At 44.4% G+C, this 13,578-nt stretch overlaps 1 protein-coding gene across 2 annotated transcripts in view; it reads left to right on the top strand.

The window, feature by feature from the left end:
* Positions 1-13,578, top strand: part of zc3h7bb (zinc finger CCCH-type containing 7Bb) — an 86,683-nt gene that overhangs the window by 60,086 nt on the left and 13,019 nt on the right. For both annotated transcript variants that reach the window (XM_060849659.1, XM_060849658.1), the window contains 4 exons: positions 2,040-2,173; positions 10,203-10,308; positions 11,558-11,666; positions 12,080-12,213. In XM_060849659.1, the coding sequence (XP_060705642.1) occupies positions 2,040-2,173; positions 10,203-10,308; positions 11,558-11,666; positions 12,080-12,213 (483 nt within the window). The remainder of the gene's footprint in view (positions 1-2,039; positions 2,174-10,202; positions 10,309-11,557; positions 11,667-12,079; positions 12,214-13,578) is intronic.

Raw genomic sequence — 13,578 nt, 5'->3', positions numbered from 1 at the left:
TTGCCAGGGTCTTTTCTTTTTGCTCCTCCACAGGAAGGGCATGTTTGCTAGGAACTTCAGTGTTTGCTTTCCTTTCCTAATTGCCCATGAGAAGTTGATACATGAGCAAATAGGTTTACTCTCCACACTGTTCGAGAGAGGACTTCCAGGATTTTGATCCAATAACATGGAAGGAACAGATATATAGTTCCAACTCAAGAGTGAGATGTAGCTTTCAGGGGAACTTGGAAGTAGTGGTGTTCCCATCCATCTAATGCCCTTGGCCCTTTTAGATGGTAAAAGTCATGGGCTAGGAAGGTGCTGGTCAAAGGAACTTTGTTCATATGGTGCAAACTACTGTCACTGTGCATCAGTAGTGGACAGAATAGATGTTTATGGATGTGATACCAGTCAAGTTGGTGACATTGTTCTAGAAGGTGCATAGTCTCTGCAGTGTTGTTGGAGCTGCACTCATCCAGGGAAGTATGGAGTATTCCAACACACTCCTGACTTGTGCCTTGTAGATAGTGAGGTAAAAACAATGACTGCAGATGCTGGAAACCAGATTCTGGATCAGTGGTGCTGGAAGAGCACAGCAGTTCAGGCAGCATCCAAAGTGCAAAAGCCCTTCATCAGGAATAAAGGCAGTGAGCTGGAAGCATGGAGAGATAAGCTAGAGGAGGGTGGGGTGGGGAGAGAGTAGCATAGAATAAGAGCTTCAGGGCAGAGGAAATGACCTGGGAGTTGCAGTGGGAGAGGGACTCCCTGAGATTCTTGTAGAGAGAGGAGGAAAACTTCTTCAAGGCAGGCATCCTTGCAAGAGGGCCTTGAAGAAGTTTTCCTCCTCTCTCTACAAGAATCTCAGGGAGTCCCTCTCCCACTGCAACTCCCAGGTCATTTCCTCTGCCCTGAAGCTCTTATTCTATGCTACTTTCTCCCCACCCCCACCCTCCTCTAGCTTATCTCTCCATGCTTCAGGTTCACTGCCTTTATTCCTGATGAAGGGCTTTTGCCCGAAACGTCGATTTCGCTGCACTTTGGATGCTGCCTGAACTGCTGTGCTCTTCCAGCACCACTGATCCAGAACCTTGTAGATAATGGACAGGCTTTGAGGCAACAGGAAGTAAGTTGTTTGCAGCATCTGGCTTCCTTGTGTCGTCATACTATCCAAATGGCCAATCCAGTTCAGGTTTTGGTCATTGGTAACCCCAGGACTGATAATAGATGTTTCAGTGATAGTAATGCCTTTGAATGTCAATGGCAATAATTTGATTCTTGTTCATTTGGGGATTGTCATAGCTTGGCATTTGTACTTAACAGCCCAGGTCTAAATGTCATCCAGGTCTTGCTGAATACATGGACCGCTTCAGTACCTGTGGAGTTGTAAATGGTGCAATTATCAACAAATATCCCCACTTCTGACCTTATGATTGAGAAGGGCAGGTCAATGATGACACAGTTGGAGATGGTTTGATCAAGGACACAACCCTGAAGAAATCTTACAGCAACAACCCAAGACCAAGTCAGAGATGATTGGTCTACAACAGCCACCTTCTTTTGTGCCTCTTTGTTACTCCATGCCTTCAGGTTTGTTAGGGAGCCATGATACCTTGTTGAGATGCTGCCTTGCTGCCAAGGGCAGTCATTCTCATCACACTGATGGAATTCAGCTGTTTTTGACCATGTCTAAACCATGACTGTAATGGAGTCGCGAGCAAAGCAAGCTCGGTGGATTCCCAACTGAATCTCATGAGTAAGTTCTAATGTGTAAGGACTGACCAATAGCACTGTTGTTTACTCTTTCCATACTTGGTTGAAGAATGAAAGCTGGCTAATGGGGTGGTAATTGGCCAAGTTAAACTTGTTCTTCTTTTCATGGATAGGTCATACCTGGGCAGTTTTCCATATACCGCCAGCTGTATCAGGATCCTGGAGTGGAAAGCTGGAACTGTGTTCCTCTTTATTGTCCAGAAATGGGAAATGTGTTGGCTTTTATTTTTTGCTATCTTTGTTTTGCTTAGTAGATCTTGCCTAATGGATTTGTGTTCTGATTGATTGAGGTGCCATCTGGATCTGGCAAGGTAGCCTCGCTGGGCATGACGATGAAATTTGTTTGTAGCCAGTGTTGGAGAAATGGGCAGGTCGTTGAACCAGACAAGAGCCTCAAGTACTGCAGTGCCAAAATACGACACGGGTCAGTCCACTTTCTTTAATTTCAAAACTTTTTCAGTAAGGGAGGGTGGGCAGGGAGTGGTGGTGGGAGCAGGGTGGCTGGTGGTGGAGGGGGTGAAACAGCTGAGTTCCTTACGTCGGGATACTTAGTTTACAGCATATACTTCCTGGGAGTACCTGAAATTATACTTTAAATTGAGGGCTGGGACATGAAATAGCCCATTTACAATTGATGGTGCAGCCACGGAGACTTGCCAGTTTCTGGGATTGGAGTTTGTGGCAATGTCTGTTTAGAATATGGTAAGAAATTTCCTCCTTCCTTTCCATTCTCTTCCTTTTACAACTTTACTCAGGCTTCCTGAGCCTCTCCCCACTTTTTTTGCATTGCAGGTTGTAACTCCTACTCTTCCTGTCTATACTTCCCAACCCCTCTTTATCCCTTTCAACCCTTCTATTCATCGGCCACATTCCATTACTCTGCCATGATCCCTTCTCATCACTCTCTCAACTTCTCCCCACTTTTTTCCTTTTTCCCATTCTGTCTCTCTTACAATTACAACATTTTAAAGACATTTGGATAAGTACATGAATGAATGGAAGGATATGGACCAGGAGCAGGTAGGTGGGACTAGTTTAGTTTGGGATTATGTTTGGCATGGACTGGTGGAACTAAAGAGACTGTTTCTGTGCTGTATGACTCTTAAGTTATCGTTTTAAAGGCTGGGTACATGAATAGGAGGGGTTTAAAGAGATATGGGTCAAATTCTGGTAAATGGGACTAAGTCAGATTGGGATGTCTGGAAATGCGAACTGGACTAAAGGATCTGTTTCTGTGCTGTAGGACTGTATAACGTCAGGCAGCGCAGGGAAATCCAGGTGTTGATGTGCATGAAAAACAAAAAATAGCATACAGGCACAGCAAGTAATTAAAATGTCAAATGGAATTTTGATCCCTATCACAAGAATCGAGAGTGTGATGCTGGAAAAGTACAGCAGGTAAGGCAGCATCTGAGAAGCAGGAGAATCGACGTTTCGGGCATAAGACCTTCATCAGGAGTCATTCCTGATGCTCGAAACGGGCTTATGCTCGAAACATCAGTTCTCCTGCTCCTTGGAAGCTGCCTCACCGGCTGTGCTTTTCCAGCACCACACACTCGACTCTGATCTCTAGCATCTGCAGTCCTCACTTTGGAGTTGGAGATTAGAAATCGGGAAGTTTTGTTACAGCCATACGGGGTGTTGGTGAGGCGATACCTGGAGTATGAGTACTGTTTTTGTCCCTATATTTAAGAAAGGATATATTCCATTAGAGGCAGGTCAAAAGAGATTTACTGGCTGTACAAAAACAGAAATTGCTGGAAAAAGGCAGCAGGTCTGTGGGGGGAGAAAGAAGAGTTTCAGGTCCAGTGACCTTTCCATAGAACTGATGGTTGCTAGAAAAAGGTTTTTTTTTATGCAGAAAATAGGGTGGAGGAGAAGCTTAGGAGGAAATGAGAGGTAGGTACAGAGCCCAAAGGGAGGGAACAACATTTGGATAGAAAAAAGAGTGGATAATGGTCAGGTTAGGAGAATTAAAAGCTGCTAATGGGGACTATTAGTGGCTGACATAGGACTAAGTCTGATAGCAGACCATGTGATAATAAATCCTGGTGTATAGGGATTTGGGTAAGGACATAGGAGAAGGTGCCTCAAGCAATTGTTGAGCTTGATATTGAGTCCAGAAGGGTGGTGAGTTCCCGAATGGAAAATGAGGTGGTGTTCTTCCAGATTGCTGAGCTTCGCTGGAGCACTGCAGCAAGCCTGGGACAGAGATGTTGGTCAGGGAACAGGGTGGGGTGTTGAAAATACTGAATAATGGTGGCCAGCCTATGCAGAAATGAAAATAGGTCAAAGGGGTGGCTATGGATAGCTGCCTGGGCCCCAGTTGTGTCTGTCTCTTTGTGGGACATGTAGTACATTCCTTTTCCAGCTCCCACCCACACCTCTTTCCCTGGTATAATATATTGATGATATCATTGGTGCTGCTGCCCTCATCCAGAATTGGAAAAGTTTGTCAATTTTGCCTCCAATTTCCAACTTGCTCTCATCTGGTCCATCTCTGGCTCTTCCCTTCCCTTCCTTAACGAGTTTCCATTTCCAGGGATAAGCTGGCCACCAATATTCACTACAAACCCATTGACTCCCACCATTACCCTTTCATCCTGCTTCCTGTAAAGATTCTATTCCATTCTCTTAGTTCCTCCATCTCTGTTGCAACTGTTCTGATGTGGCTAACTTTGATAAGGGAGCCTCCGAAATGTCCACCCTTTTCTTCAACTGAGGATTTCCCACCACCATGGTTGACAGGGCCCTCAGCCAGGTCTGACCCATCTCTTGCACTTGAGCCCTCACCTCCTCTCTTCCCTCCTACAACAGCAAGAATCTCCCCCTTGTCTTCACCTGCATCCCCATCCAGAGGATCATTAGCCGCCATTTCAGCCACCTCTGGAGGGATGTCACCAAACACACATTGCCCACTCCTCCCTCGTCAGCCTTCCACAGGGACCGTTCCTCCAGGACATCCTGGTCCATTCCTGCTTCACTCCCAACATTCCCCCACAGCCTCATGGCACCTTCCCCTGCAACTGCATGTCAAATCTGCATTTCTTATGTGTTCTACTTCAAAGAGCTTTGTAAAGAAATGAAGGAACTCTTCAGGGAACACAAAATACTGGAGTTAGGATCGCACCGAACTGAACTGTACCAGTGTTTATGCTGCTCCTCCGACCCTAGTTTGTCTTCTACTCTCCTTAATCTAACCGCATCAACATGTCCTATGTTTACTTCACTCTTGGCACCTTACACTTTCAAGTGCATCCATACTACTTGCTTGAGCTACTACATTTGAGAGTGATCTCCACCTTCTGGGTAGAAGAAAATCTCCATTCCTTATGGAATTTATTAGTGGCCTTTCGTTTTGGTCTTCCACACACGGCATTTCTTTTTGTGTGTTTAACTTCTCAAACTCCTTCATCATTTTAAAAGGCTCCATCAAGTCACCCTTCGACCTTTTTTTTTGAGAGGAATAATGTGTTACATCATGTAATTTTCTCCTTTCACTGATTGTAAGGATTGCGAAAGGACATTTGCTGGATATGATAAATTATTTCACCCCTGTCTGCCTGTCACACTCATATTTGAGATCGTCATTTGGAATTTAAGGAGAAGCTGTCTTCATCTTGAAAGTAGGAGAAAGTGAAGACTGCTTCAACTTCAGCTTGAAAGTACCTATTTTTTGGATTAGATTCCCTACAGTGTGGAAACAGGCCCTTCGGCCCTACCAGTCCACACCGACCCTCCAAAGAGTAACCCACCCAGACCCATTTCCCTCTGACTAATGCACCTAACATCCTATGGGGATTTCAGCGTGGCCTATTCACCTGACCTGCACATCTTTGGACTGTGGGAGGAAACTGGAGCGCCTGGAGGAAACCCACGCAGACATGGGGAGAATGTGCAAACTCTACACAGTCACCCGAGGCTGAAATCGAACCTGGGACCCTGGTGCTGTGAGGCAACAGTGCTAACCACTGAGCCACTGTGCCACCCACTGAAGTTGAAATACATGGCATGTCTGCCTGATCTTAGCAATTGCAGCTTTTTAAATTAAAAAAAGAGCCCAAGTCAAGCAATTTAGCCTGAGCGCTCAGTGACAGCCTGAAGAATTATTAAACTCTTGATCTCATCCAATAATTATTTAACCATAATTGGACTTTGGTGAGAAGGGAATAAGGTCACAAGCCTCAGATTCTGAGTTATGCACACCAAAGCTTCCAACACAAAGCACTGACTTGTTGTAAAAGTCCTGGAGACCATTGAGTGCTGACAGAGTCGAAAAGTATGGCACTGATAAAGCACAGTCAGTCAGTCAGGCATCACCCAAGAAGCAGGAAAGTCGACGTTTCGAGCATAAGCTCTTCATCCGGAATGATGAAGAGCTTATGCTCAAAACACTGACTCTCCTGTCCTTTTCCAGTGCCACGATTTTTGACTCTGATCTCCAGCATGTGCAGTCCTCACTTTCTCCTAATTGAGTGCTGGCAGCCAACTAGATGCTAACGGTTCTTCATTGTTTGTTAGCACAATTGAGAGGTGCCTCACTGTTATTGATAACATGCCCAGAATTGCTGAGAGACCAAGGTCACACCTGTGTAATGGCAGACGTGGATGTTAGGGTGAGGTGCAGGGTGTAATAGAGCAGGTTGGCAGCAAAGCAGAGGGTTGACCTTCAGTGGGCTTCAGGCCTTCCCATAATGGCCTTAATTGGAGCAATAATGGGAAGGCACTGGAGTGCCCAGACTCCTCCTATCATCCTGCCTGATTAACTGTCCCCTCTCTCAACAGAGTTTTGAGGACCTAAGCAAAAAGATTGATGGGACAGAGTGGTAGTCCATGTGGTAAAGGTGCACCCATTGTGCTGTGGGACAGGAAGGGACAAAGAGCAGTGGAGGCTGGATCGTTAAATACATTCAAATCTCTGGATTTTTGTTCAACAGCAGAGTTAAGGATAATGGGGCAAGCAGCCACAAAAGTGGAGTTAAGGTCATAGTTTGATTTGCCATGATCTTATCTACTGGCACTCCTAATGGTAGACTAATTAATCAAGTTAGATCACATGAGATTCAGGTGAGCCTGCCAATTGGATCCAAAATTGGCTTGACGGTAGTACACAGAGGGTGGTGGCAGAGAGTTGTTTTTCGGACTAGAGGCCTATGACTGGTGGTGATCCCATGGATTGGTGCTGGGTCCACTTTTGTTTGTCATTTATATAAACAATTTGGATGAGAACTGAGGAAGCATGTTAGTAAGTTTGCGGATGACACTTAACATTCATGGTATAGTCAATATTGAAGAAGGTTATCTTAGATTACAAAAGGATCTTGATCAATTGGGCCAGTGGACTGAGGAGTGACTGGAGTTTAATTTGGATAAATAGGAAGTTCTGTATTTTGATAAAACAAACAAGGGCTTGACTTATATGTTAATGGTAGGGCCCTGGGTAGTGGTGTAGAACAGAGAGACCTAGGCATTCAGGTAAACAGTCCTTTGAAAGTTGCACCACAGGTAGACAGGGTAATTAAGAAGGCGTTTAACATGCTTGCCTTCATTGATCAGACCATTGAGCTTATAGGAGTTGGGACATCATGTCGAGATTCTACAGGACATCAGTGAGGCTACTTTTGATATACTGTTCACCCTGTTATAGGAGGGATATTATTAAATTGGGGAGGAAATTTACAGGGAAGTGGCTAGGACAGGAGGGTTTGAGTTATAAAGAAAGGCTGTAAGGCTAGAACTCTTTTCACTGGAGTGTACGAGGTTGAGAGATGACCATTTAGAGATGTATAAAATTATAAGGGGCATAGATAAGGTAATTAACAAAGGTCTTTTCCTGAGGGTGGATGAGTTCAAAAGTACGGGGCATATTTTTATAGGAGAGGAGAAAGATTTAAAAGGGACCTGAGGGGCACCTTTATCACACAGAAAATGGTTCTTATGTGGAACGAGCTGCCAGAGGAAGTGGTAACTACAGGTACAGTTATAACATTTAAAAGACATTTAGACGGGTGCATGAATAGAAAAGGTTTCGAGGGATGTGGGCCAAATGTAGGCAAGTGGGACTAGTTTTGATTGGTAACTTGGTAAGCATGGATGAGTTGGACTGAAGGATAAGTTTCTGATCAGTAGGGCTTATAAATCAGCCTCCCAGCAGGTAACACATTCCAGATCCATATTCTTCACTCTATAAAACCTTTCTCCTCATGTTATCCCTGGTTCCTTCACAACCTCCTGAAATCTGTTCTGTCTGTTTATCAACCCCTCAGCTGTTAGAAACTTTCTCTTAATTTACTTTCTTTAAATAATTTGGTTTTTAAAAAAATTTTCTTGGGATGTGGCAAGGCTAGCCTTTGCTGGCAGCCTCATTCCTGATGAAGGGCTTATGCCCAAAACATCGATTCTCCTGGTTCTTGGATGCTGGCTGACCTGCTGTGCTTTTCCAGCACCACACACTCGACTCTGATCTCCAGCATTTCCTAGCCTTTGTTACCCATTCCTAATTACCCTTGAAATGATTGGGTTGCTGGGCGCATTGCAGAGGGTAGCCAAGGGTGAGCGCATTGCTGTGGTTCTGGGGTCACATATAGAACATAGAAAAATACAGCGCAGTACAGGCCCTTCGGCCCTCGATGTTGCGCTGACCGAAGCCTACCTAACCTACACTAGCCCAATAACCTCCATATGCTTATCCAATGCCCACTTGAATGACCATAAAGAGGGAGAGTCCACCACTGCTACTGGCAGGGCATTCCATGAATTCACAACCCGCTGAGTAAAGAAAGCCTAGTCCAGACCAGGCATTTTTCCTTCCCTAAAAGATATTTGTGAACCAGGTGGGCTTTTATGATGATAACTGTCATGCCCACCATTACTGAGGCGAGTTTTCAATTCCTAATGTCATTGATTGAATTTAAATTCCACCAGCTACCATGGAGAAATTTGAATCCTGATCCCAAGAGCTTTTTAAAACTATTGGCCAAGTAGTGTCAAATAATCTCAGATGCAAAATCAACAATTCTTCAAGCATAATTGCTATTTCTGGAGAACAGTTTGAACAGCCCTGAAGAATTGTTTCAAATTTCATTCCTGGCTGTAATATTTTGACCAGTTCCCTAGTCTTGGACTCACCAATGGCCTTTCACTGATTGTAAGGATTGCGAAAGGACATTTGCTGGATATGATAAATTATTTCACCCCTGTCTGCCTGTCACACTCATATTTGAGATCGTCATTTGGAATTTAAGGAGAAGCTGTCTTCATCTTGAAAGTAGGAGAAAGTGAAGACTGCTTCAACTTCAGCTTGAAAGTACCTAATTTTTGGATTAGATTCCCTACAGTGTGGAAACAGGCCCTTCGGCCCAACCAGTCCACACCGACCCTCCAAAGAGTAACCCACCCAGACCCATTTCCCTCTGACTAATGCACCTAACATCCTATGGGGATTTTAGCATGGCCAATTCACCTGACCTGCACATCTTTGGACTGTGGGAGGAAACTGGAGCACCTGGAGGAAACCCACGCAGACACGGGGAGAATGTGCAAACAGTCACCCGAGGCTGGAATCGAACCTGGGACCCTGGTGCTGTGAGGCAGCAGTGCTAACCACTGAGCCACCGTGCCACCCACTGAAGTTGAAATACATGGCATGTCTGCAGCTTTTTAAATTTAAAAAAAGAGCCCAAGTCAAGCAATTCTCTATCCTACTGATTCTCTTGATATCTTGAACATTTTCACTAAATCACTCTCAACCACTCTCACTTCCAAGGAATATAATCACATGATTGTAATCCCATTGAGTTTAGAAGAATGAGAGGTGATTTTAATGAAACAGAGAAGATCACTAGAGGATCCCATTGTTAGCCACTAATAGTCCCTTGCAGCTATTCCATCTCCATGTTAGACAAGACCCAGAGGGGACCGGTTTAGGTGGAAACTGAGAGGATGTTGTCCCTGGTCGGACATAGACTGGAATTAGGGAACACCGTTTAAAATTACAGAACTCCCATTTCAGAGGGCTGTTAGTCTTTAGGATTTTTCTCTTCTTTCATGGAATATGGTTGTCGCTGGCCAGCATTTATAGTCCATCCCTAATTGCCCTGAAGGAGCTGATAGTGAGCTGTCTTCTTGAACTACTGCAGTCCATGTGGTGGAAGTACACCACAGTGGGACAAAAAGGGACAGAGTGTAGTGGAGGCTGGATGATTGAATATATTCAGAGCTGGGTTAGGTGGATTTTTGATCGACAACAGAGTCAAAAATAATGAGGCAGTCGGTCAGGAAAGTGGAGTTAAGGTCATAGTTCAATCCGCCATGATCCTATCAAATGACACTCCTAATTCTTGAGTTCTTATATCTTGGAACTGTACTGTTACTCTTCTTCTCTGCCGCCTCTGAAGTATTCAGGAACTTTCTAAAGTGTAGCGTCCTGAATGGTGTATGTTCCTGTTCTCCAGATGGACCAAGGAGCGGCGGGTAATGTTGGTGATGTCAAGTGAGCGGAAGAAGTGGGTTGCTATCCGCCCATTGCCTTCCTGCAGGAACATCCCACAACAGTATGACGTGAGTAAAGAAACAAATACATCACTCGTTCTGCTTTACACTTTGTGATGACCTCAGCACACTCCGAGTGTACATTTGTCGTGCGGCCACTTTGTAATGTTGACAATTAATTTCTCTTTATTCCTTCACTGGGTGAGGGTGTCTGTCCCTAGTTACCCAGAGGGCAGATAAAAATCTTTCGTGTTGCTGAGAGTCTGGAGTGACATGTAGGCCAGATTGGGCAAAGATCGCACATCTCCCTCCCTAAAGTATATGAATGAACCCGATGTTTCTTTATGATAATTGGCAGTGGTTTCATGGTCACCGCTAGATTCCAGATTTTCTTATTGAGCTTAAGTTTCACCATCCACCGTGTTCCCTAAACACTAGTCTGGGATTCTAGATTGCTATTCCAGTGGCCTTCCCAGCATGCAGCTGCTTCCCAAAGCATGGGGCACATCAAGCTCCCACAAGCAGCAATATACTATTGACAAGCTAATCTATTTTTGTTGGTTAAAGTATATTTATCAGGCTGGATACCGGGATACACTCCCCAGTTCTCTTCTTTAATGGGATCATTTACATCCTGAGGGCACAGCCAGGGGCCTGAGTTAAATGTTTCATCCGAAAGACAGCACCTCTAACAGTGAAACATTCACTCAATAGAGCACTGAAGTGTCAGTCTGTGATTATGTGGCCCACTCTCTGCAGTGGAACTTAGTACATGATCTCTGAGCTGAAGCTGATAGGCAGCATGATCCTGCAATGAGGGTGTTCACAATGTTGTAATGTCAAATTTTGCTGCTTTGGTGAGATGCCGAGCAGGCTGCTGAGGACCGAAGCAACCACGGCAGTCAGAATGTAACTTGGCCTTCAAGTGGTCATGAGGTAACAGTTCCAAAATGTCGAGTGGCTTGTTCTTTTCAGTCACTTTGCAGAGACAGCAATGTGGGTGACGCTGTGTCCAGTGATACATGGACAAGAGAGGAGGAGGGAATTGTGTCTGGGACATGGTTCTCTCCGTATCCTGCCTCTGAATGGAAAGCAGATAGTCCAGTTATCAAGCCAAACACTTTGAGCAAAGAGTGATTCCACTGGGCTGACTGGGTCTGTGCCATGGGGCCGCCCATTTAACAGATCACTGCTTTCTCTTCTGTTCATTTATCTTTAACTAGTAGTCATTTCATGTCATGCTCAGAGATTTTGCAGTCTAATACAGTTATTGTTTGGTTAAATGCTTTTACATAAATCAATATGATTTATTTTTCAGTTGTGTACACATGTTGCAAAGGGGAAAAAGTGCCAATATGTTGGAAACTGCTCATTTGCCCACAGTCTTGAGGAGCTTGATGCCTGGACATACATGAAGGAAACTAAAAGTAAGCGGATTTGTTTTTACTTTGTTGTGATTGCTCCATGTCTCGCCGAACCTAACTTTCCCCCTTTCTCTCTTGACCTTTGCTAGTTTTGTTCATAAGTAGTAGTAGTTCTCTGATATATCACCAAAGAACCGTAACCCGTTCAAGCTAATGATCTCCTTTAAAAAGCACAATCACTTGTAACGGAGGGCAGTTTGCTGAGCTCCTACACACAACAGTGGGATGAATGACCTGGTAATTTGTTCTGGTGATGTTGGCTCAGGAGCAACGGCGTCAGAACACCATCTCTTCCTTTGAAATTAGATCTTTTACACACACCCCAAGAAGTTGACAGCTTAAAATCTCATCCAAAATGCAGCACTTAAGAGCTGAAATTCTGTACACTAAATATTTGAGCTGTCTTCCCATTGCAGTGTATGACATGCAGCAAGTGTATGAGATGTGGCTGAAGAACCAGAAGCCAATGATGACTGGGGAGCCCACTGAACTCAACACTAAGCAGAGCGAGAAGCAGATCCACATGCCCACCGACTACGCTGATGTGGGGGTACGTACAGCAACTAAGGTTCTGGGAAAATAAGCCCTAACCTCCAGTGTTTCAACTATTGATAGGATTTTGTGTCGAACAAGACCTGAGATGCATCATATTCTGTAGCCAATATTACAAAAGAATCTAGGTTGTCTCATACGTGAATCACAAAAAGTTAGCATTTGATGTTGTGGTTCTGCTCGCCGAGCTGGAAGTTTTTGCTGCAAACGTTTCGTTCCCTGGCTAGGGAACATCATCAGTGCGGTGGGAGCCTCGTGTGAAGCGCTGCTTTGATGTTTCTTCCGGTATTTATATTGGTTTGTTCTTGCCGCTTCCGGGTGTCAGTTTCAGCTGCAGTGATTTGTATCTGGGGTCCAGGTCGATGTGTCTGTTGATGGACCTGGACCCCAGATACAAATCACTGCAGCTGAAACTGACACCCGGAAGCGGCAAGAACAAACCAATATAAATACCGGAAGAAACATCAAAGCAGCGCTTCACACGAGGCTCCCACCGCACTGATGATGTTCCCTAGCCAGGGAACGAAACGTTTGCAGCAAAAACTTCCAGCTCGGCGAGCAGAACCACAACAATGGATACCCGAGCTACAAATCTTCAATCAGATTTTAGTTAGCATTTGATTTGATTTCTTATTGTCACATGTCCCTAGCTACAGTGAAAGTTTTGTTTTGCGTGCGGTACAGGCAGATCATACCCTACAAAGTGAGTAAGAGTATTAGAATAGAGTGAGGAATACAATGTTACGGCTGCAGAGAAGGTGCACAACTAGCAAGATCAGCATTAAATTTAAATGCTGTACAGGCATAGCAAATAATTTGGAAGGCAAACTAAATTTTGGGCTTTATTGCAGGAGGGAGTGAGTATCAAAGTTGGGCATTCTTCTTTTATTGGTATTCTTGCAAACTGTCCTGATGAGTGTAAAATGAAAAGCTTCAAACAAATGCATCTTTGTTTCAGCAATTTGTTTTAAGGATGGTCTCCGTTGTAATTTAGGACAGTGAATTTGTAGTGCAAGCTCCAGTGACCAGCATTGTGATAAAATCCACAGTATGAGCTTTTGTGATGTTGATTGTGAGCTAACCCTTCACTAGAACTCACTTGGCTTTCATTGAAATGAATACAATGGAATCTCTGTCACATGCCAGATCCAAAATAACACAAAGCAGCACTCCCTCAGTACTGATACTGGTGTGTCAGCTTGAGTTCTGTGCTCGGCACTTTGCATTACTTCAGTACCTTTAACATTGGGCTTCTTGCATTCAAGATTTTATTAATCATCCAAAACTTGATGCAGAAAGGTTTGGAATTGACCGCCCAATACGCTGTGTGTCTGCACAAGATTATTTCCTCACTCGTTCTGAA

Source organism: Hemiscyllium ocellatum, chromosome 33 (assembly GCF_020745735.1).
Source record: "Hemiscyllium ocellatum isolate sHemOce1 chromosome 33, sHemOce1.pat.X.cur, whole genome shotgun sequence".
Classification (NCBI taxonomy): domain Eukaryota; kingdom Metazoa; phylum Chordata; class Chondrichthyes; order Orectolobiformes; family Hemiscylliidae; genus Hemiscyllium; species Hemiscyllium ocellatum.
The sequence above is the reverse complement of the archived record's forward strand: the minus strand, read 5'-3'. Positions and strand labels throughout refer to the sequence as shown.